Consider the following 23909-nt stretch of genomic DNA (forward strand, 5'->3'; position numbering starts at 1 on the left):
AAGACTTGTCCTCTGCCCTTAAAAGAACAATTCATTATTTAATAGTAAGATAGGAGTATGACCCTGTTGCTAAACAACATTTCTTTTTTTTTTTTTAATTATTATTATATTTTTTTATTTGACAGACAGAGATCACAAGTAGGCAGAGAGGCAGGCAGAGAGAGAGAGAGAGGAGGAAGCAGGCTCCCCACTGAGCAGAGAGCCCGATGCAGGGCTCGATCCCAGGACCCTGAGACCATGACCTGAGCCGAAGGCAGAGGCTTTAACCCACTGAGCCACCCAGGCGCCCCCTAAATAACATTTCTTTCAGTTTTTTTCTTGGTGTCCAAGTTTTAGCCTTAGTTTTCTCATTGTAGAGGGTGGCCCTTTGTGTTTTTTCATGTGTTGACTAGGGAATTGAGAGAGAGAGGAGAGGTAGTGATTGGTTGATTGATTGATTCAAGCCATTAGCTAACATTTTGTGTTGGGAATCTATACGTATTTCTTTACTCTGGTTTACTGTATTATATATTAATATTTCAGAATTACTGAGATAATACTTGAATCAAGGAGTTAATTCTGTACATCTTGCTTGCTGGTACCAGAGTAGCTTGGTCAGAACATCAACCTTTAATTTTGTTTGTTCATTTACAACTAGTTTGCAGTTTTATTTATTTATTTTTTTTAAGATTTATTTATTTAGGGGAGAAAGAGCACACACACAGGTACAGGAAGGGGCAGAGGGAGAGAGAGAGAGAGAGAATCCCCAGCAGACTCTGTGTTGAGCATGGAGGCTGACGTGGGGTTCTATCTCATGACCATGAGATCATGACCTGAGCCAAAACCGGGAGTCAGAGGCTTAACCAACTGAACCACCCAGGCACCCATCTGGTTTGCAGTTTTAAATACAAGACTCAAATGTCAGACTATGCCTGTTTTCATGTAATTCTTCAAACGTTTGGATACATCATATAAAATTATTTCTTCAACTGTAAGAAAAACAACATTATCATATTAAAATGTGGCTTAAAATCATAGTCTGATTAATATTAATCTAATTGATAACAAAGATTTTTAAACTGGCAGCCATGATATTTGAAACATATTTGAAATAAAAATGACTTATCTGGACACTGGTACTGAAACTAAGACTGAGAAAATATATTCCAAATAATCTATATTTATCATTATTATCTTATTTGAGAAACCATCACTTATTAAGTAGTTAGTTTATATATAGAACACAGATCTGTGTTGAGTTTCACCATGATCCAATTATTTTTCTTCTGTTTCGTAGCATGGCTTACACCTCCGACACTGGTCTGTATTCTGTTATGTACGTGCCACTGGAGGCAGGGATAGAGCAGGGAATATTGAGTTCAAGTCCTATTGATTTATGGGTTTGGGGCATAATTTTTGTTTGAGAAGGTTATGATGATACTTAGCTAGGTAATATTACCTTTCTAGTTGTATAGAGAGCAAAGTGAGGTCTAGAAAGATGACTTTCATCAAGATGACAAGTGATGTACTAAGTGGTTTGCTTATTCTCTTTTCCCAGCTTCACGAGGGCAGGAACTTCAGGTTTCTTGTTCATTGCACATTCTTAGTGTCTAGAACAGTGGTGGGCACATGTAAATGTTAGTATTAATTTCTTAGAGTTAAACCTTGTAAGAATTATCCTCTGTACTCACTTGTGTATAGTCTGTCTTTAAGCATGTATATTAATGTGTGATCTATAATATTAAGATAAATGTGAGCACACTGGATACCTATTCAGGTAAGAACAACTTCTAGATACATTGCTATGTTCACTTGCTCATCAGGGTACAAGATTATTATGAACAAGCCTAGATATAATGACCAGTGTGCTTAAATGAGAATGAAGGAACAGCTGCTCTTTTAATGGTCTTTTAATGAGATGCATAAAATTCGGTCCGTTTTCCTATTTCTTTGCAATTTAGTGATCTCAGGTTTCTTAGATGTCTTTTGGGTACTTCTGAAGTAATTATGTAGTTTAGGAAGTTGGAAATTGCTGAAGCTGATGAGATGGGAATTAGGTGGTTTTATGTGTTTATTTTTTCCCCAATCCTCAAACCTGTTTCCCATCTATTATCTGTATCATCTCCATCTCTATTCTCATAAATGTATTCCTTAATTTTTCTCAAAATCCTTTGGGCTAAAAGTAGTTATAGTTTAAAGCTGCTGCATTATTTAGTTCTCATTAGGAAGTCATTTATAACAGTGTATTTTTTGTTTTTCTCTATAGCTTTGTAGATGGCAGGTCTACTTAACAGGAACAAGGTAGAGGTCACTAAAATGAAATTTAATACGTTCAGACAACATGTATGACTTCTTTTCTGCTCACTTCTTTGCCCTTATTTTTAGTCATTTACATATTTTTAAATTGTGTTGTGACTGAATATTTTCATGCTTAGTAGTATTTGCTCATGAGAAATTTTCCTTTAATTTGCAAAAAGCTATTTAACTGCTTATGTCATCTAGGCATATGGAAAATATATTTTTAAGTTACTTATTTCAATCATTTTGGAATGTGGTGACCTCAGAAATGGGCAAATATTTTCTTAGCATTTAGTTAAAAGAATAAACATGGTATGCTCATTGAGAGAAATTTAAATTTTGACTTTATGATAAGACAAGCTTCCCTTTGATTTTTTTCAGTGTTAATACTATTGCTTAATTACCCAGTGCCACCTTTTTTTAATCCATGATCTCATTTCCTCTTCAGATAAAAGCCTCTATAAAGTGGACAAAGGTTTTTTTTATTATCCCTATTTTGTGGAGTAAGTTTTGGGCAAGTCATTTGACTTCTTAGTTTCATTTTCTTTATCTGTACAATAAGAGCAGTGGGCAAGATAATCTCCGATGTCCTTTCAAGCTCTGTAATTCTGTGTTTATACTCTTGTAAAATGAAGGGACAGGGACACAGAGAAGTTGAGCCCTTGGCTGCGTTCAAATAATGAATTAATAATAATACCTTGATATCTGACTTTCTGATTAGCTGTTTATTGACCGTTTCCCACAATCCTCATGCCTATTACTGAAACTTTGCTGATTTCTTTTCTATTTGAAAATACAGCAGTTGGGGCGCCTGGGTGGCTCAGTGGGTTAAAGCCTCTGCCTTTGGCTCAGGTCATGATATCAGGGTCCTGGGATCGAGCCCCGCATCGGGCTCTCTGCTCAGCAGGTTAGCCTTCTTCCCTCTCCCTCTCTCTCTCTGCCTGCCTCTCTGCCTACTTGTGATCTCTCTCTCTCTGTCAGATAAATAAATAAAATCTTTTTAAAAAATAAAAATAAAAGGGCGCCTGGGTGGCTCAGTGGGTTAAGCCGCTGCCTTCGGCTCAGGTCATGATCTCAGGGTCCTGGGATCGAGTCCCGCATCGGGCTCTCTGCTCAGCGGGGAGCCTGCTTCCCTCTCTCTCTCTCTGCCTGCCTCTCTGTCTACTTGTGATCTCTGTCTGTCAAATAAATAAATAAAATCTTTAAAAAAAAATAAATAAAAATAAAAATAAAAAGCTAAGATATATTTCTGCATTTTCAAGTTAAATTTTTATAATTTAGTAGGTGCTCATTCATGTTTTTAAAAGGGGGAGTTCTTATAAATACCAATTCCCATGGCAACTAAAAACAAATCAGAAGAGAAAGCATATCTGAAGTTATATAGTATGAGTAATAAGTAAATCAGAAGTAATCCAGTCAAACATGTACCAAAAAAAAAAAAATCCTTTTTTTTTTTTTTTGAGATTATGTATTTATTTGAGGGAGAGCGAGAGAAAGCAGGAGAGGGTTCGAATGGGAGAAGGGGCAGAGGGAGCGAGAGAGGAGCCCAGTGACAGGGGCTGCATCCCAGGACCCAAGGATCATGACCTTAGCCAACGGCAGACACTTAACTGGCAGCCATCCAGGTGTCCTGGAAATATTTAAAAAAATTTTTTTTTTTTTTTAGTATAGTTGAGGTGCAGTGTTATGTTACTTTCAGGTGTACAACAAGTTTATACATTATGCTATGTTCACCACAAGTGTAACTACCATCTGTCCCTATGCATCATATTACTTATTATTGTCTATATTCCTTATGCTGTGCCTTTTATTTCCATGACTTATTTATTCCATAACTGGAAGCTTGTATTTCCCACTCCCCTTTACTTATTTTGCTCAGCCCCCTACCTTCCTCTCCTCTGATTATCTTGTTCTCTATGTTTATAGGTCTAATTCTGTTTTTTGTTTGTTTATTCATTTGTTTTGTTTTTATTTTTTATATTTTATTTTGTTTTTGAATTCTACATATGAATGAAATCATATGGTCTGTCTCATTTCACTTAGCATAATACCCTCTAGGCCCACCCATGTTGTCTCAAATGGCAAGATCTGATTTTTTTTTTAACGCAGATTTTCTGACTGCGTAATATTGCATTCCATACCACATCTTCCTTAATCTGTCTGTCTATCACTGGATAAGAAAGATTCTTAAGTGACAATTTTCTTCTATCCTTTTATTGATCCAAATTTGTATTTGAGTGTGTAATAAGCATTGGAATGATTTGAGCTTTCTTCTGTTGGCTGAGTATATATATTGCTATCATGAGTGTTTACAGAAAGAAGTTTTATATTATTTGGAAAGTTAGATTAGACTTCTCAACCTTTAAGGGTTTGTGACTGAATTCCTTCCTGTTCCTCACCTCAGTGACAATCCCTTCCACAACTTTTCAGGATTGTATCGATCTTGTAAATTATGACATTTTATACAGATATAACACATTAATTTCTAGATGAGCTAGGATGAGGTATTTTAGGATGGCAATCAGAGTAGGTTGTAGTTCAGTACAAATTTAAATATAAGTTCTTTGAAAAATTCAGCTTAATTTTCTAAAGGCAATATGATCACTATAAAATTTATTCAGTACAACAAGTAACGTTTAGTTTTTTTTTTTTTTTTTAAGATTTTATTTATTTATTTGACACAGAGAGAGAGAGATCATGAGTAGGCATAGAGGCAGGCAGAGAGTCTGATGCGGGGCTCAATCCCAGGACCCTGAGATCGTGACCCGAGCCAAAGGCAGAGACTTTAACACACTGAGCCACCCAGGCGCCGCTAGTTTTTTTGTTTTTATATAAAATATCCCCTTTTTGGGGAAAAAAGGAGCTTGTTTTGTCATTTTGATGCTTTGGGATAAAAATAGCTTTTATTCACTTTTCCATATAAAATGCCTCACAAATATTTTTCAATTGAAGCAAGTAAATCATAGTCACACTTTTTTTTTTAAGTAGTTGGAAGGAAATTTAGTGTAAAACACTTTATTTTACTGTTGAGAAAACTGAGGTCCAGTTTAACTGAGGTTAATTCTCTGACCCATGATTATATAGCTAATTAGTAACAAAGATGATTGGAATTTAGATAAGCCAATTATCAAACTAAAACCCTTTTATTTGATGAGTAGGTATCTGGATTCTTTTCTGTACTCAGCTAGATTCATAGTCTAGATTTTTGCCGAACTCCTCCTTTACAGTGCTGTTTTTATTTTTTTTTTTAAACATTGTAATAATTTCTGAACAAGAATTTAAAACCCAAAAACTGCATTATAGTAGCTCACACTTAAAATACAATGGCATATGGAACTACAGTTTCTCACAGTTGGTTTCCTACTTGGTATGATTTAGATCTGTAAATTTTTAGAATAAAATCTGATCCAGTTTCAAAAATATTACGTTCAAAATCTGTAGGTATTTTTTAAAAAATCTTTATTTACTTTCTCTTTTTAGTCTCTATAAGTTATTTACTTTGATTTAAACAATTACTCCACATAATTCTTTTGTATAAATGGTTGAATTATGTTTACTGATTTAAAATAAAACCAAAATTTAATAGTAGATTATCGAAAGCTAAATTATTCTTTAACAGCTCAAAGGAAATTTATAGTTAACATTTCCATGGTTACTAGACCCTTGCTCTGTAACGTAAAACACTTTTAAAGGATCGTATAAGGAAAGAATATGAACTATGACATACCATAAAAAAAAAATCTCAGAAGTAAAAGAAACATTATAATTAACCAGAAAAGGAAAAAAATAGAGGAAGTGAATGAATTCTTCTATTTCTTACTTCTATTATCTAAGTAAATAATTTTCTCTGGGTCTGTAAACTTCGTTTTATATATCTATTTTATTTTACACTGAAGAAGTGATACAGAAAAGTTAATATGTTCTTGTGGTAATGAGTTTTGCTAGCAGAACTCTTCAGGGGCTTGGAGAATAGTGATGCTGTACCCCGTTCTGTGGGAGACTGGGAATATGACTTGAGTCACACAGACCAGGATTTGTATCACCGCTCCACCACTTACCAACAGCTTGACCTTGGGCAACTTTCTTAACTTCTCTAATCCTTAGTATTTTTATCTGTAAAATAGTGATCATAATGCCTCTTTTATAGTATTTTGTAATCATGTCTGTAAAAAGTATTTGTGCCTGTCTAATAATAAGCTCTCACTAATAGTTCTTTTCCTCCTGCTCTCCTTTACCTACCTATAGACCTACTCTCCACCTCTTCCCTCTTCACTGGTCCAATTCCCCCTGATAGACTAAGGCTCTAAAGTAGGACTTCACATGGCGAGTAATTGAACTAAATAAACACACAGGGGCAGCTCTTCACATTATTCCTGGCTAGTGCCTTGGGCAGGCTGGTCTCCTGGAGCAAATACCCCCAATTTCTATATCCTTAATAACTGGACAATGACTGTGCATTCTCTTAGTGAGGCTCCTTGCAGCTTTTATGGCAGCTATAATCCTGCTCCTTTAGGACCTTGAATTCTCCCCCAATACAGTGTTTTTTTCTTTCTTTTTTTTTTTTTAAGATTTTATTTATTTATTTGACAGACAGAGATCACAAGTAGGCAGAGAGGCAGGCAGGGAGAGGAGGAAGCAGGCTCCCTGCTGAGCAGAGAGCCCAATTTGGGGCTTGATCCCAGGACCCTGAGATCATGACTTGAGCCGAAGGCAGAGGCTTAACCCACCAAGCCACCCAGGTGCCACTACAGTGTTTTTTTTCTAAGGATATTCCTTTAAAGAATATTATAGTTTTCCATGTTAAAGAAAGTACTACATGTCTAAATGTATTTTATAAACTATACCAAATTATGTTAATAAAGTGATTTATTACTCCTACTTAAAAAAAAAGAAATTCTGCGGTTCCAGCCTTTGGGTGTATAGGAAGAGTTTTAAATTTTTTTAAGCAATTTTTTAAAAATAAAATATCTTGATTCTCAGGTTTATAATATTTTAGGGTTTTTTTGGGGTACCAGGCCTTTCCTTCACTAAGCTCTGCTTCTAGGTTATGTACATCTGTATGTATTAGCAGTTGGCCTACAGCAGGACTCTAGAAAACTTAGAGAGATAGTCCCATAATGAACTAAAATACTCTTTCTTTTGTGGTAGTGTCATTGTTTTTATGTTGTGAGGTTTTACTGTTTTAGCTGTAGTATGGATTTACATGGGCATCTGTGGGCTGGCCTGGGAATTGGATAATCTTTTAAATATTATTTCAGAAACTAGGTACAGAGTTACCAGAGATTGACCCATATATCCACTTTGAGACAAGAAGTCTTCTTTGAATTGATGCTGTCTCCATGTGGTCAGGGCCAGTCTGCCCTAGACCTCTGCTAGACCAACTGAGAAAACAAGAGATGATGATAAAGGGAAAGATGAAGAGTAAAGTTTCTCTTCTCTTTGCTCTCAGAACATTACTGCTGTAGCTTGGGTTGGTAGTACCTTGGAGGTATTTATTCAGGTATCTTCCTGTCTCGCCTGCCAGCACTCACACATACACCTTTACTTATAGAAAGGAACATATGTGAAAATGGATTAGAGAACTTTATCATCTAAAAGATGTGGATATATTAGGGAAAACATTTGTATCATTATAACTTGAATAATTTTTTTCTTATTTTATAATTGGGTCAGCTGTCTCATCAAAATAATCTTCATGGTTAAATTTATTATTATTTTTTTTCACAATTCAGTAAGCCCATCAACTCAAATAGAAATATTTTGCTATTCAGATTTTATTCCTATTGTAGTATTTATATCTAAATCCACTTTTGTAGCAATTTTCTTCTTGTAACCAAAATAAAATATTGTATGATTTTATGAATAGGCCACTGGACAGAGCAAAAATATGGCTCAGATTTAGAGAGAACCACTCTATATTCTATTTTAGGTTTATTTGTATATAAAAGGTGCCTCACATGGCAAAATTTTAATTTTAGTGATATAAAATTGTAAAGGGCAACTTGACTCATAGAATCACTCAGTAGATGTTGATGGAAAACTGACTAGGCATTATGGAGGAGATTGGATGTGGAGGCAGAGTCCAGAGATTAATAAAGAATAGACTCTTCCTTCAGGGATCTTACACTGAAGTTGGGGAAATAGCTATGTATAAAAAAATAAGTACCCTAGAATTTTTAGAACTTGAAGGCCCAGTAAAAACCTGGAAGTTAGTTGAATTGAAAATCTTGGGAGCTTGGTAATTTGCCTGACAATTTGTCCATGGGCCTGAGATAAGGTTAGCTGCATCTCCTGTCCTATCCTAGTACTGGCATGGTTTCATGTCTGAGATTCCAAGCAAAGCACAAGTACTGTTCTGTTTGCTATTTGGGTAGTACTGTGCCTAACTAGAGTTGGAGAACCGGGAAATCAGAGACAGATGGAAGAACTTAGTCATAGGACAGATGTAGCAACAGATAAATGGCCAGAATCACACATAGGGACACCACCTTGAGATCTACTAATTATGAATCAAAGTAGGCATAAGAGTCAAAACTCAACTCTACAGAAGTAATTAAGAGCAGATTGGAAGGGAACAGACAGTGTCTGGCCCAGCTCAACTAACTTTAAGATTTGGCCTTCTCACTTACGGAACGAGCGCCTTATAAATGGGCTGCCTGTACACAGCCCACTTTTAATTATTCGATCTAGATTTTTTCCCATTTATCTTGCTTTTTGATTTCTCTATTTGTTCTTTAGTTACACATTTTTCCTTGCCCTTAGGAGTTTAATTCTTCTTGGCCACTACTTTTACTCCAGCAGGCTATAGCTCTGCCTCTCTTTCTTGGCAATGATTTTCCTCCCTGATTCCACAGGGCCCAGGGTCTACCCAACTGATGTTATCTTCATCTGGCTCATATTGGCCTTGCTAGCAGACCTAAGATTTCTGGGACACTTCATCTTTGCTTTGGAGAAGCGTATGTTGACTCTGTGGTGCTTAAATTGTCCAGTGATGATGATGGAAACTGCTACCCTAGAGGCTGACTGTGGCAAACTGCTTGAACCAGCTAGGAAGCCAAAGATGGAATGCATCTGTGGGCTCTTTCTTTTCATACTTAGAGCTCAACCTGCTTGCACTTAAGCTCCCAGTGTCCTCTAGAGTGAGGCCTGATTGCTGCTGCTTCAGTCAGCTTCTTAACAGAAGTGCCCATGGAATAAAGTGGCCCATGTTCTTTTCCCATTCATAGCACCACACTCTCCATAACTAATGTCCTGAAAAAGATAAATTACTTTATCTACCCACATAGAAGATACACTTTTATCTCCTCAGAAAGGAGGGAATTGCCTTTATTCCAGTTTTTTACTTGCAGATTATCAAGCATTATTTTGAATATAAATTATAAACTATTGTTTGGAGAAGGCCTGTCAGCCTAAAATGACCCCAATTGGTGCTAGTTGGGAATAGTTTCCCTAATAAGGTTGACCCCCCAAAAAAAAGAAATGAAAATAACTTACAACAGATTTGGAAATTACTCCTGGTGGCATAACTTTCAAGTGTTGAATATTTTAATAAAGTGAAAGAGCAATAAAAGAAAGGCAATAACATAAGTGGAGGTGATGTAACAATTTATAACTGCATATGTATCTATGGGACAGATGAAAAAACGATGTTCTAATGTTGTTTAAATGGCTTTGGACAAAAGCTCAGTGACTCCACTATATTTGGATTCCAAAATCCCATTATCTCAAACCCTTTAGAGGTTATATGTTATTGTATAAGGGAGACATCTTGCACAGATGTCTGACCATTGATATAGTTGACCATTGGTATTGTTTTTGATCCTCCCATTATGCTATTTGTGTTCCCCTTCAGATTATTTTTTAAAGAGTATATTTATTTATTTATTTTAGAGAGAGAGTGTGTACATAAGTACCAACAAATGGAGAAGCAGAGCAGAATGGAGAGGGTGGGGAGAGAATCTCAAGCAGACTTATTGCTGAGCCCCATGAGGAGCTCAATCCCATGACCCTAAGATCGTGACCTGAGCCAAAACCAAGTTTCAGAAGCCTGACTGACTGAGCCCCTGAGGCAACTTCCACTTCAGATTTGATGCACATATTTGACTTCCCAAACACATTGCTGAATTCTCTGCTGTAGTGCCACCTCTTTACCTGCACGGCATCTCTGAGCTACCTTGGTAACTCTGCTTATAGACTGATTTACTCTGTATTGATGGAATCCTTTTAGTCTGGAGCCTGAGAGGGTTTTACCAGAGGTGAGGTTGCCATGAGGCTAATGAAATTTAAACTCCAGATTCCATGCTCACGTGGGTTCCTGTGGGATGCTGGGAGTTGTAGAATGTTCCAGGTGGAGAAGAGGAAGCAGGTTGCAGTCAGGAAGCATTTCTATGTAATCATTTATGTTATTCAAGAGATCTCAGAGAAAGGAACTTGAATCTCTAAAGTTTCAGCACTTTAGGGTGATTTCTTGTCACGTTCTAAATAAATATTTATTTTTATACCTAAGTTTGCCTTCATAATTTTGTATTTTTTTTTTAAGATTTTATTTATTTATTTGACAGAGAAAAAGCCAGAGAGGGAACACAAGCAGGGGGAGTGGGAGAGGAAGAAGCAGGCTTCCCACCGAGCTGGGAGTCTGATGCAGGGCTTGATCCCAGGACCCTGGGATCGTGACCTGAGCCGAAGGCAGACGCTTGATGATTGAGCCACCCAGGTGCTATAATTTTATTCTTATTCATAGAAGGGATTACACAAATTGTATATGCTTCAGGCCACACAGAATCCCAGTGGGATCCGCCACTGGTTTTTACTAAATGAGGTACCTGGGTATTTTGCTAGTACTTATTTACCTGCATTTAGTAACACACAGCTTATAAGAATAAACAAACACTAAGTAGAATCTAAAGAATACCCAAATCACTCTAAAACCAATGCTTTGCTTACTCTTTTAGAAGAGAACTGGAACTTGCCGGCAGCCAGTATATTGTAGTGTTAGTACGAGTGACTGCTGTAGGACTGGAATTCACATACTGACTTGAGTTCAAGTCTGCATGCCTTTGTGGAATGCCTCCTGTGTGTGATCAAGGTGCTGGGCCAGAATCATTTTTTCATTTAAATGCAATTTAAGAGTCATTTGAAATTGTCTTAACAGTGACGTATTTTTAGTTCCTTGGAACCCTAATAGCAGTTCTCCTTAAAGAAATAAGAAATTGGAGCCAGTGTGATAAATATGATTAAATGCCAGGGAACAACAATGATAAATTGTTGGCACCAGTCATTTGATGTTCTCTGAAGCGAAGAGGCTTGTCAGTCTGCCAGTGCTAAGAGTTTCAGTGTAGAGGATATAAAATGAAGAGTATCCTTAATCTTTTTTATAGATAGTTTCATAGATGATGGCCCTGGGTAAGTTTGTGGTAACTATTTTTCAAACCAAGGAGCCCTAAATTGAAAATGAGCTGCTTTATATTCATCATTTCATCATTGTTTTAAAATATGTCAGTCAGTTATCAAATACTTGTGTCTGAGAAATATTATAAAATTCCTGAAAGACAAGTTAATATATAATGCCAGATACTGATAAATGTTTTGAAGAAAAACAAAGTCAGAGAAGGAGCGAGATTGATAGTTGGGGGTGGAGGTGCTGTTTTAGAAATGCTATACTGACCTCCTAGCTATTCCTTGAATTTGCAAAGCAGACCCTCACTGGTTAGAACCTTTTTTTGCACTTGCTATTGCTTCTGCCTGGAAAGCTTTGTTTCTTTCAGTCAACTGCTTTAGTTATTTTCTGACTTCATTCACTTTAAAGTAGTACCTTCCACCACCATTCTATTATTTTTCCCTACTGTATAAGTGTATCTTTACCATTTGACTTTGGGAATCAAAGAGATTTAAAAAAAAATTCTTGGGGTACCGGGTTGGTTTAGTTGGTTAAGCATCTGCTTTCGGCTCAGGTCATGATCTCAGGGTCCTGGGATGGAGCCCCATATTTCGGGTGCCCTGCTCAGCAGGGAGTCTGCTTGTCCCACTGCTCCCTGCTAGTGCTCTTGCACGCTTTCTCTCAAATAAATAAAGAAAATCTTTTTTTTAAAAAGAGCAGTTCTTTGATAAATCCTTTGCTTTCTGAATTCTTACTACTTGCTCTCAGAAATTCAGATATTAAAGAGGTTTTTAACATATCTCTTTCTATTTAATCTATATATCTGAATTAAGAACCAAGTAATTTTTTATGGTAAAGGAACTTACTTTCTTCATAGCACTTTGTACCTTCTGATTTGTCTTTCTGTTTGTCTGCCTGACTCCCTCACTCATTCCACAGTGGCAGTGGAAAGGCTGGGACTTTGTTTTGTCTGCTGCTCTATCCCCATCACCTGGAACAGTGCCTGGTACCCAATTAATTCTCAATAAATATGTGTTGAATATATGCGTTAATAGATGAATGAACCATTGCTCTCTAGCTATGTTGATCTTCTTTCACTTGCTTACATTTACTAACCTCTTTCCTTTGCAGAGGTTATTTCATTATATGCTTGATATCTGTCTCCTTCTATATGATAAATTCTGTGCAGTTAGAGACCATGGAACCATTTAGTTATTAGTACCTAACTTAATGCCTAATATGTAGTAGGTACTGAAACATTCTATGGGTGAATGATTGAATGAATGAATGATTAGGAGAAGTACCTAGTAGGAACACCATATCTAATCTAATGGAAGTTAAAGGAAGTGACTTTCAAGCTGGGATCTGAAGAGTGAGGATCAATTAGCAGGTGAAGAAGACCAGGCAGAGTGTTCTGGAGCTTCAGCTCAGATTTTATCCTGAAGGCAGTAGAAGAATTTTAAACAAAAAAGTGGCACTATCAGACTTGTATTTTAGATGGACCATTTTTCAGCAGTGTTAGGAACAGGCTGGGTGGACAGTGTCAAAGTGGAGAGCCTGGTTGGGAAGCTTTGGTGATACATGGTTGTGTTCTCTATTGGGTTCTTGGCAATGGGGAAAGAGAAAAGTAGATACACTTGAGAGATTTTCAGAAGGTAAAATAAGTGACTGGGGCTAGTGAGAGAAAGGGAAGAGTTAAATATGATTCCAAGCTTCCACCTTTGGCAAATGAGAAGAACATAGGGCTATTCACTGAGACTGTTTACTCAGAGGGAGTAGCCATCTCAGGAGAAAAGAGTCTGAGGAACCCTTAAGACCTATCTAATCTGAGGCTGAGCCTTAAGAACTTGGAAATATAGCTGAATTTTCTAGGTAAAGATACCTAGAAAGATATCCGGAAGGAAATAATCAAAATGTTAATAGTATTGGAAGTCTAGTTATGTTTCTAAATTTTTCCTAAGTTTTGGTTATCATTATTAGTGTGTTTTATGAAGGAAAAAGTTCATAAACAGTTATCTTAGGATCTTCCATAGGAAATGCTGTACCACAAAATCCAAGGACACAAAGCTAAGGCCTTCCTAGGCTATTCCCAATGAAAATAAAGTAATGGTCCTGAATAGAAGCCCACTGTGGAATGGGTTCACCTTTTGTGTGTGTGTGTGTGTGTTGAGGGTAGGGTAAGAGAGGAGTGGTCATTGGGAAATTTAACCTTTTCATTCAGAGAAGCTGGGAAGTGTCTCTCATTTATTCATTTATCCTTAACCTTCAACATAGTCCCTGATAGTAATGGTTTAAGTGAAAACTATTATTTTAGATTTTGTTATTAATACATTTATTTTTGTTCATATCACTATTCACTGTAATTGTTATACAGTGATATTATTTGTTTCATCTTGGTTTTTAGGTAGATTGGGGCCAACTCAACTATTTAGTTGTTGACATGCCACCGGGAACTGGAGATGTGCAATTATCAGTCACACAGAATATTCCCATTTCAGGTAATCTTAAACCTTAAAGTAATTTGTGCTGTCTTTATTGTTTTGCTATTGCCATATAGAAAAACAAACTTTATGACAGGCAAACATTTTTATGTCTTCAAAAATAGTTATTCATAAATTTTTATTTAGAGATCAGATTCATAAATTAAATTTTTCAAAATATTACCAGAATGAGTGTGTTTACAAAAACATAAAGACATTTTGAAAAGGTGGTGATATAAATCTGTGTTCTAGAAAAACAATAACATTTAAATATTGCTTGGTAGAACATGACTGGCTCACAGCTGTCCTGCAGTGACAGCATAGTGCCTTCTCCATGGCAGGCACTCAGTAAATATTTATTGAGTAAATACTGAATATGAGTAAATATTAGGGAAATTTGGTTTTTTGGTAAATACAAGCATGGGAAAATTTTATATTCAGCTAATTATTTAATGTTAACCTTAAGAGAGCAATAGACATATTAGCTTTACATCACCTACTCAGTTTTTCATTATGGTAGTAGATATCTTTTCCATGATACAGAATTTAATTCAATAGCTAACTTTTATGTTGAATCTGTTTCCAAGGATTTTCCTAAATTCCAGTGGAGAAATAATTGTAAATCTCTCTTATATATAAGGACTTTGGGAAAATAATGGAATTTTAAAATGTCACTACAAATCAAATATCTATTGGTAATAAATAACCAAGAAATATTACTGACAATCATCAAAAGGTTTAGAATCTAGATTTTTGATAAGTTATACACATTGATTGGAAATATCAATACAGCATCATTAAAATGAATTTTTTTGACGCTGCCTCAAAGGGCAGTAACATGAATATTTTTGATATTTAAATATATTTATTACCTTACCTGAGTCTGAGACTTTTTCTTTGGTGAAGCAAGCTAGAGAGTAATGAAATGAGAGTAAATTGAAATAACACAAAAGTAGTTGAATACATCTTTTTTGTAATCAGCGTACTAGATAATCTTTTTTTTTTTTCCAGTAGTTTTGGGATTTATATATTTTTGAATCCTAAGAATACTCACTAAATGTTTATTGAATAAAATGTGCTCCAGACACCTTGAAATGCCTGTTGCAGACTTCCAAAATGCTTACAGTATTATGTGGATAATATATTGGTACAATTGGGCTAAATTATTGTCTGTTCCCTGAATAGTGACTTGGTACATTGAAAAAATTTAATTTACTTCACACAGATAAACTCGTAGCCCCAAGCAATTTACCTTTGTTTACTCAAATAACAGCCCCTGTATTTGGACAGGATTTAAGATTATGTCACCCTATTTTTATTTGTGCTTATACTCTAAAATCAACAGTGTGTGGATTGAGGTTAAGATTTGTTTCTTATATGCTAAAATTTAACCAGTAATATTTCTTTATTCCTTTCCGTTGATGAAGAGTCTGCCCTATAACAAATAGGTCATTAATATCATCTGATAATAAAGCAGGGTTTTTTTGTTGTTGTGGTGGTAAAACTTAGCAGTTCAGTAGTATTGAGTACATTCGTATTGTTGTGCAGCCATCACCACCATCCAACTCCAGACCTTTCTCATCTTCCCAAACTGAAATTCTGTATTTGTTAAACAATAACTCTTCATTTCCTCTTCTCACTAAACCCTGATAACCACTATTCTTTCAGAAACAATATTTTTTATGTTAAGATGAGGAAATGATGGGGCACCTGGGTGGCTCAGTGGGTTAAAGCCTCTACCTTCAGCTCAGGTCATGGTCTCAGGGTTCTGGGATCGAGCCCCGCATTGCATCGGACTCTGTGCTCAGCAGGGAGCCTGCTTCCCCTTCTTTCTCTGCCTGCCTCTCTGCCTACTTGTGATCTCTCTCTCTGTCAAATAAATAAATAAAAAACATCTTTAAAAAAAAAAAAAGATGAGGAGATGATGAATGAGAAGAATATATGAGGAAAATATATTTTAGATAGATAAATTTTATATATCCAGTATTGACTTTATGCTTTATTAATAAAATTTTAAATCAACAAATATTTGTCCATATAAAGATAGATGCTAAGCACTATAGAAGATCCAAGGGTAATTAAACCACAAATATTTTCCCTAGACCAGAGTTCCATACCTTTTTTGATACTCAGAACTTTTTTGAGGTTGATTAATTCGTGGGTTCTCTCCAGGAAGATGTATTTGTATCTACAGAAACACTGTTTTATGTGTCATTTCAGGAGGTTCACAGTTCTTAGGTTAGAAACCCTGGCTATAGACTGTAGAACAAGGGGAAGGGCAAGGGAACAAATGACTGCTAAGAAAGAACTACCATTCAGTGTGAAAAGTGCTAAATGAGAAATCTAAACCCCATGATACCAAGTCTCTCAAAGGACAAAGAGATGGATATGAGAGGATTGTAAAACACTTGGTGGAGATGAGCTTTAAAGAATAAATATGAGGGGTGCCTGGGTGGTTCAGTCTGTTAAGCATCTGCCTCTTGATTTCAGCTCAGGTCATGAACTCATGGAGACTACTGAAGATTCTCTCCCTCTCTCCCTCTGCCCCACCCCTGCATGTTCTCTCTTGGTCTCTGAAAAAAAAGAATAAATATGATACATTGTAGAGCATTCAAGATAACACCATACCTTGTTTGCTTTGCTTTTTCTCACCCCAAGGGATAGAAATCAGAAAATGAAACTGAAGGTGTTTATAATTCTGTGATAGAAACACATGTTTTACTTCCCATTTTAAAAAAAAGTCTCATCCATTAAAAAAAAAAAAAAATAGAGCCAGGTCCTAAAGATGCTTTTGAAAATTCATAAACTTAGTGATTTCTGGACTATGGAAGTAAAATTATTATTTATCAGTATTTTCTAAATTTTCTTTAATGAGCATGTTTTTATTTTTAATTTTAAAAAGTAAATATAGGGTGCCTGGGTGGCTCAGATGGTTAAGTGTCTGCCCTCGGCTCAGGCCATGATCCCGGGGTCCTGGGATCAAGTCACGCATCAGGCTCTCCCTGCTCAGCGGGGAGCCTGCTTCCCTTCCCCCCCCCCCCCCCCCGTTGCTCCCTCTGCTTGTGCTCTTTCTCTCTCTCTCAAATATATAAATAAAATCTTAAAAAAAAAAAAAGTAAATATAAAGCACTAATTCTTTAAGGACAGATTTCTGTATAAATTGGTACCATGATAATTGCCCATTATCAATAAACTGCCATTTAAGGACAGTCTCTCATATATTAATTTTTATATTTAATTATCACAGGTATTATCCTTATTTTCTTAAATCTTTCAAGATTTAAGCCACTTTCCCAAGGTCACACAGTTACCCACACAGTTACCGTAGTCCATAGCTGAGGCTCATATCAATTCTGATTCAGTTTAAATATCATGCTCTCAACCTCTACATAAAGCTCTTCTAATACAAAGCCCGACAACATTTGACTCACTGACTTTCTGAGTTTAGTTCTATTCCATTCAAACCCATTAGGTTGAAATTATTCTAATGTAGGTGATCTCTGATAAAAATAAATTTGTTCATGAATATGCGTAAACCTGTGCACCCCTATATGTTAAGTATCCAACCAACAGTCTGTGTTAGTGTTTACTATGTTCAGTTTTGTTTTTGTTTTGGTTCCTGAGAGATTACTTTGGACTTCTTTAACTCATATATTCCAGGGAAGGTCTGGAGATCATTTAGAAGCAGTCTCCTTTGACCTTTAGGAGTAGAGCCCCAAATGATTCTTGAAAAGACCAGTATCATCTTTGGGCTGATCATACTGGTCTTGGACAGTTGGCTACTTTCCAGGTGCACTGGCTCTCATATAGGATTGCAGTTATCACTGTTAGTACGTTCATACTGTGGGTCATTATGTCAATATTAAAATTAACAGCTATGAAAAACTGGATTTTTTACACTGAACATCTGTTAATTTTATACTTACAAACAAAAATCCAGCAATAAAAGTATCCTACCAAAATGATGTGTGTGGGGTTGGCAGCGGGGAAGATACATGTGATTGTGTGTGTGTGTGTGTGTTAAAGGCTTAGTTCCTGAGGTTTGGTTTTATTCAGGCAAGTGTCATTTCATAGTTAATATATCTGAGGAAATAAAAATTGAGCTGTCTCCCAGGAAGGGTACCAACCAAGGAGTTGCTGAACGATTTGAATCAGGCTTTCATCAACTTGTATCATCTGAAACAGCCTATCAGATTCATATTGTCCTTTCTAAGCCTAAATGAATTATCTCTTCTCTAATTATGAACCTAATTTTCCTTTCCTCTTATCATTGACTTTAGAACTCTTTTAAGATACTCTGTATTCTACCTTTTCTTATGTCTCATATCCTGTAAACCATATAAGATTTTTAGACTCCCATTTGAGCATCCTCTGTGATCTAACTTCCCGGTCCATCCTCCTAAACTCCTTCATGTAACCTGGGAGTCCCCTCCCCAAACCCTTAAGTACTCACTGCCACCTCCATCCTCCGTTTACTTCCCAGAGTTTCTGTCTTTATATACATCTGACCCTCTAATCAGTGGGTACGCAAATCCTACCTGCCCTTTATTTCAAATTTCTACTTCCTGTTATCTTCCTCGAATCCCTACTAGGGAATCATTTCTCCTTCTTTGGAATTCACATAACGTTTCATTTAGACCACTCTTACAGCACTTCTAATGTTCTCCATTTATAGCCTGCAAAACTGTGTTTTCTTCAGAATGTTACTCCCTGGAGGGCTAAGGATTTGTTCAATTCATCCTTGTATTTCTCACAGTGCCAAACTCCATGCCTTCCTGTAACCACTCAGTAAATGTTGAATCAGTGAATGAGTGTTTTATCTGTATGTCCGTATTATCTGCTCAACTGGGAGGTAAGCTACTTGAATGCAGAACTTTTTCCTATTCACCATAGTATTTCTTAGAGTACTTTGGACAGTGGCTTATGCAATTAATATTGATTGAATAAATAACAAAGATAGTTGACTAGTTATCACTGTTTATATAAACAGATTTGTGCCTCCTTATCTTTCTTACCATCCTACTAGCTCAGTCCTGTGATTTCCTCCACCCCATCTGGTTTTATCTAGGTGTTTTTTCTGAAGTTTAAAAAGGATTCATTAAAAACATGCGTTTTATTTCATTCTCCCTTTGAGAGAAAAATATTTCATTTTAGGGATTTATTTATGCTGTCCTTTTTCCTATTCTGTATCTAATGTCCTTGTGGCTTGATGGTACCTTTTAGTATTAACTTTGTTTTGGTGTCTGGGAAATAATGTGCATGCGGACGCTTGCTATTTGGTTACATACAGGCTCTGTACCAAATTAGTAGGGAGAATCATTAGCATTGCAGGGATGATTAGCAAGGTGCTAACTGCCTCTCTGACTTTTTATCCTTACCTTTGGAATACCTGCCTACCCCACAGACTTATAAGGGTCAAATAAGATAATGTAAAAGCTCCACCTAAATGTATTATATTTTTTTAGAAACTACTTTGAGTTTTTGGTGGGGGTGGTGGTGAGATATTGTCATTTAGAAAGAGCCTTTATATCAACTTTGCATGTCTCCATGCCATGTTGAGAATGAAATGAAATGTTTTATATTTGTAAAGGGACATCCTTTTGGAAAATTTATGGAGGCAGACCTGTATAAGCAAAAAGATCTTTTACTGAATGCTAATTAGCAACTCTTTGTATGCGTTCCATTTTTTTGTTCCATCGAATGGATGACAAGCTCATTATAAGAAGAAACTTAAAAAAAAAATATCCTTGTGTTTAAAGTGTTGTGTACCAACAACAGTAATAAATATGTTGATAGCAGTATTAGTGGCTAATGATTTAAATTTGAGCATACATGGGCTATTGAATCATTACATGCTACAAATACCTAGTAGTTATAGTGATTACTAGAGGGAAAAGAGACAGAATAAAGGATGGGAAATAACCAGTTATAGTCTTTGGATTTGTTTTTGTTGAACTTGCCAAGGCACAAAGGCAGAGTTGTTAGTGCTGGTTTTATTTTTCTTACTCTCCCCCCTCCCTGCTTTTTTTCCAAATGATTAAGTTTGCTGGGTTTTTGCTTGTTGTTTGTTAAGCATTTAAATTACTTGTTGCCATATACTGAGTGGGGTAATTTCAGGGTTGACTTCTGGGTTTTTTAAGACATAGTGATGAGCTCCTGGGAATTTTCTTTTAATTTTTTAAATTATGTTAGTCACCATACAGTACATCATTAGTTTTTGATGTAGTGTTCCATGATTCATTGTTTGCGTGTAACGCCCAGTGCTCCATGCAATACAGCCTCCTTAATACCCATCACCAGGCTAACCCATCCGCCCCACCCTCCAAACCCTGTTTGTTTCTTGAAGTCCATAGTCTGTCATGGTTCGTCTCCCCCTCTGATTTCCCCTCCTTCCCTTTTCCCTTCCTTCTCCTAATGTCCTCCATGCTATTCCTTATGTTCCACAAATAAGTGAAACCATATGATAATTGACTTTCTCTGCTTGACTTATTTCACTTAGCATAATCTCCTCTAGTCCCATCCATGGTGATGCAAAAGCTAGGTATTCGTCCTTTCTGATGGCTGAGTAATATTCCATTGAATATACACATCTTCTTCTTCTTCTTTTTTTTTTAATACACATTTTCTTTATCCATTCAGCTGTTGAAGGGCATGTGTGCTCTTTCCACAGTTTGGCTACTGTGGCCATTCCTGCTATGAATGTTGGGGTGCATATGGCCCTTCTTTTTACGACATCTGTATCTTTGGGATAAATACCCAGTAGTGCAATTGCCGGGTCATAGTGTAGCTCTATTATTTTTAATTTTTTGAGGAACCTCCACACTATTTTCCAAAGTGGCTGTAAACAGCTTGCATTCCCGCCAACAGTGTAAGAGGGTTCTCCTTTCTCCACAGCCTCTACAATATTTGTTGTTTCTTGGCTTGTCAATTTTTGCCATTCTGACTAGTGTAAGGTGGTATCGCAGTGTGGTTTTGATATGAATTTCCCTGGTAGCTAGTGATGATGAACATTTTTCATGTGTCTGTTAGCCATTTGTATGTCTTCTTTGGAGAGGTGTCTATTCATGTCTTCTGTCCATTTTTTGACTTGATTATTTGTTTTTTGGGTGTTCAGTTTGAGAAGTATCTTGAATACCAGCCCTTTATCTGTGGTGTCATTTGCAAATATCTTCTCCCATTCTGTGAGTTGTCTCTTTGTTTTGTTGACTGTTTCCTTTGCTGTGCAGAAGCTTTTTATCTTGATGAAGTCCCCAAAATTCATTTTCACTTTTGTTTCCCTTGCCTTTGGAGATATGTCTTGAAAGAAGTTGCTGTGGCTGATGTCGAAGAGGTTACTGCTTATGTTCTCCTCTAGGATTTTGATGGACTCCTGTCTTACGTTGAGGTCTTTCATCCATTTTGAGTTTTTTTGAGTTTTGAGTTTGTGTATGGTGTAAGAGAATGGTCTAGTTTCATTCTTCTGTATATAGCTGTCCAATTTTCCCAGCACCGTTTATTGAAGAGACTTTTCCATTGGATATTTTTTCCTGCTTTGCCAAAGTTTATTTGACCATAGACTTGAGGGTTCATATCTGGGCTCTCTATTCTGTTCCATTGGTCCATGTGTCTGTTTTTGTGCCAGTACCATGCTGTCTTGGTGATCATGGCTTTGTATAATAGCTTGAAGTCAGGCAATGTGATGCCCACAGCTTTGTTTTTCTTTTTCAACATTTCTTTGGTAATTTGGGCTCTTTTCTGGTTCCATACAAATTTTAGAATTGTTTGTTCCAGCACTTTGAAAAATGCCGATGGTATTGATCAGGATGGCGTTGAAAGTGTAGATTGCTCTGGGCAGCATAGACATTTTAACAATGTTTATTCTTCTAATCCATGAGCATGGAATGTTTTTTCCATCTTTTTGTGTCTTCTTCAATTTATTTCACGAGCGTTCTATAGTTCCTAGAGTATAGATTGTTTACCTCTTTGGTTAGGTTTATTCCAAGGTATCTTCTGGTTTTTGGTGCTATTGCAAACGAAATTGATTCTTTAATTTCTCTTTCTACAGTTTCATTGTTAGTATATAAGAAAGCAACTGATTTCTGTGCATTGATTTTATATACTGCCACATTACTGAATTGTTCTATGAGTTCTAATAATTTGGGGGTGGAATCTTTTGGGTTTTCCACATAAATAATCATATCATTTGTGAAGAGAGAGAGTTTGACTTCTTTGCAATTTGAACACCTTTTATTTCTTTTTGTTGTCTGATTGCTGTTGCTAAGACTTCGGTACTATGTTGAACTATAGTGGCAAGAGCGGGCATCCTTGTCATGTTCCTGATCTTAAGGGAAAGGCTCTCAGCTTTTCCCCATTGAGAGTGATATTTGCTGTGGGTTTTTCATAGATGGATTTTATGAAATTGAGGAATGTTCTCTCTTTCCCTATACTCTGAAGAGTTCAGGAAAGGATGCTGTATTTTCTCAAATGCTTTTTCTGCATCAATTGAGAGGACCATGTGGTTCTTCTCTCTTCTCTTATTAATTTGTTCTATCACACTGATTGATTTGTGAAAGTAGAACCATCTTTGCATCCCAGGGATAAATCCCACCTGGTCGTGGTGGATAATCCTTTTAATGTACTGTTGGATCCTATTAGCTAGGATCTTGTTGAGAATTTTGGCATCCATATTCATCAGGGATATTGGTCTGAAATTTTCCTTTTTGATGGGGTCTTTGCCTGGTTTGGGGATCAAGGTAATGCTGGCCTCAGAGAAAGAATCTGGAAGTTCTCCTTCTGTTTTTATTTTTTGAAACAGCTTCAGGAGAAGCTCCCTGGGGAGTCCATCAGGTCCTGGACTCTTGTGTTTTGGGAGGTGTTTGGTCACTGCTTCAATCTCATTACTGGTTTTTGGTCTGTTCAGGTTGTCAGTTTCTTCCTTGTTTCAGTTTTGGAAGTTTATAGGTTTCCAGGAATGCATCCATTTCTTCCAGGTTGCTTAACTTATTGGCATATAGGTGTTAATAATAATTTCTGATAATTGTTTCTATTTCCTTGGTGTTAGTTGTGACCTTTCCTCTTTGATTCATAATTTTATTAATTTGGGTCTTTTCACTTTTCTTTTGGGTAAGTCTGGCCAGTGGTTCATCTATTTTATTAATTCTTTCAAAGAACCAGCTTCTAGTTTAATTGATGTGTTCTACTGTATTTCTGGTTTCTTAATTCATTGATCTCTGCTGTAATCTTAATTATTTCCCTTCTTGTGCATAGGTTAGGCTTAATATGTTGTTGATTCTCTAGTTCTTTAAGGTGTAAAGATAGTTTGTGTATTCAGGACTTTTCTTTTTCTTTTTTGAGGGAGGCTTGGATGGCTATGTATTTCCCCCTTAGGACCACCTTTGCCATATCCCGTAGGTTTTGAACCAATGTTCTTTTGTTTTCATTGGTTTCCATGAATTATTTAAGTTCTTCTTTGATTTCCTGGTTGACCCAAATATTCTTGAGTAGGATGGTCTTTAGCTTCCATGTGTTTGAATATCTTCGAAACTTTTTCTTGTGATTGAGTTCCAGTTTCAAAGCATTGTAGTCTGAAAATATTCAGGGAATTATCTCAGTCTTTTGGTGTCAGTTGAGACCTGATTTGTGACCCAGTATGTGGTCTATTCTGGAGAAAATTCCATGTGCACTCAAGAAGAATGAGTGTTTTGTTGCTTTAGGGTGGAATGTTCTGTATATATCTATGAGGTCCACCTGGTCCAGTGTGTCATTCAAAGCTCTTATTTTTTTGTTGATTTTCTGCT

The 23909-nt window shown here is 36.4% G+C and overlaps 1 protein-coding gene across 2 annotated transcripts in view; it reads left to right on the top strand.

Annotated features, from left to right (window-relative positions):
* Positions 1 to 23909, top strand: part of LOC111161066 (nucleotide binding protein like) — a 208760-nt gene that overhangs the window by 140543 nt on the left and 44308 nt on the right. For both annotated transcript variants that reach the window (XM_022524535.1, XM_022524545.1), the window contains one exon: positions 14058 to 14151. In XM_022524535.1, the coding sequence (XP_022380243.1) occupies positions 14058 to 14151 (94 nt within the window). The remainder of the gene's footprint in view (positions 1 to 14057; positions 14152 to 23909) is intronic.

The sequence above is a fragment of the Enhydra lutris genome, unplaced genomic scaffold, assembly GCF_002288905.1.
Source record: "Enhydra lutris kenyoni isolate GAN:26980312 unplaced genomic scaffold, ASM228890v2 scaffoldscaffold4, whole genome shotgun sequence".
Lineage (NCBI taxonomy): Eukaryota > Metazoa > Chordata > Mammalia > Carnivora > Mustelidae > Enhydra > Enhydra lutris.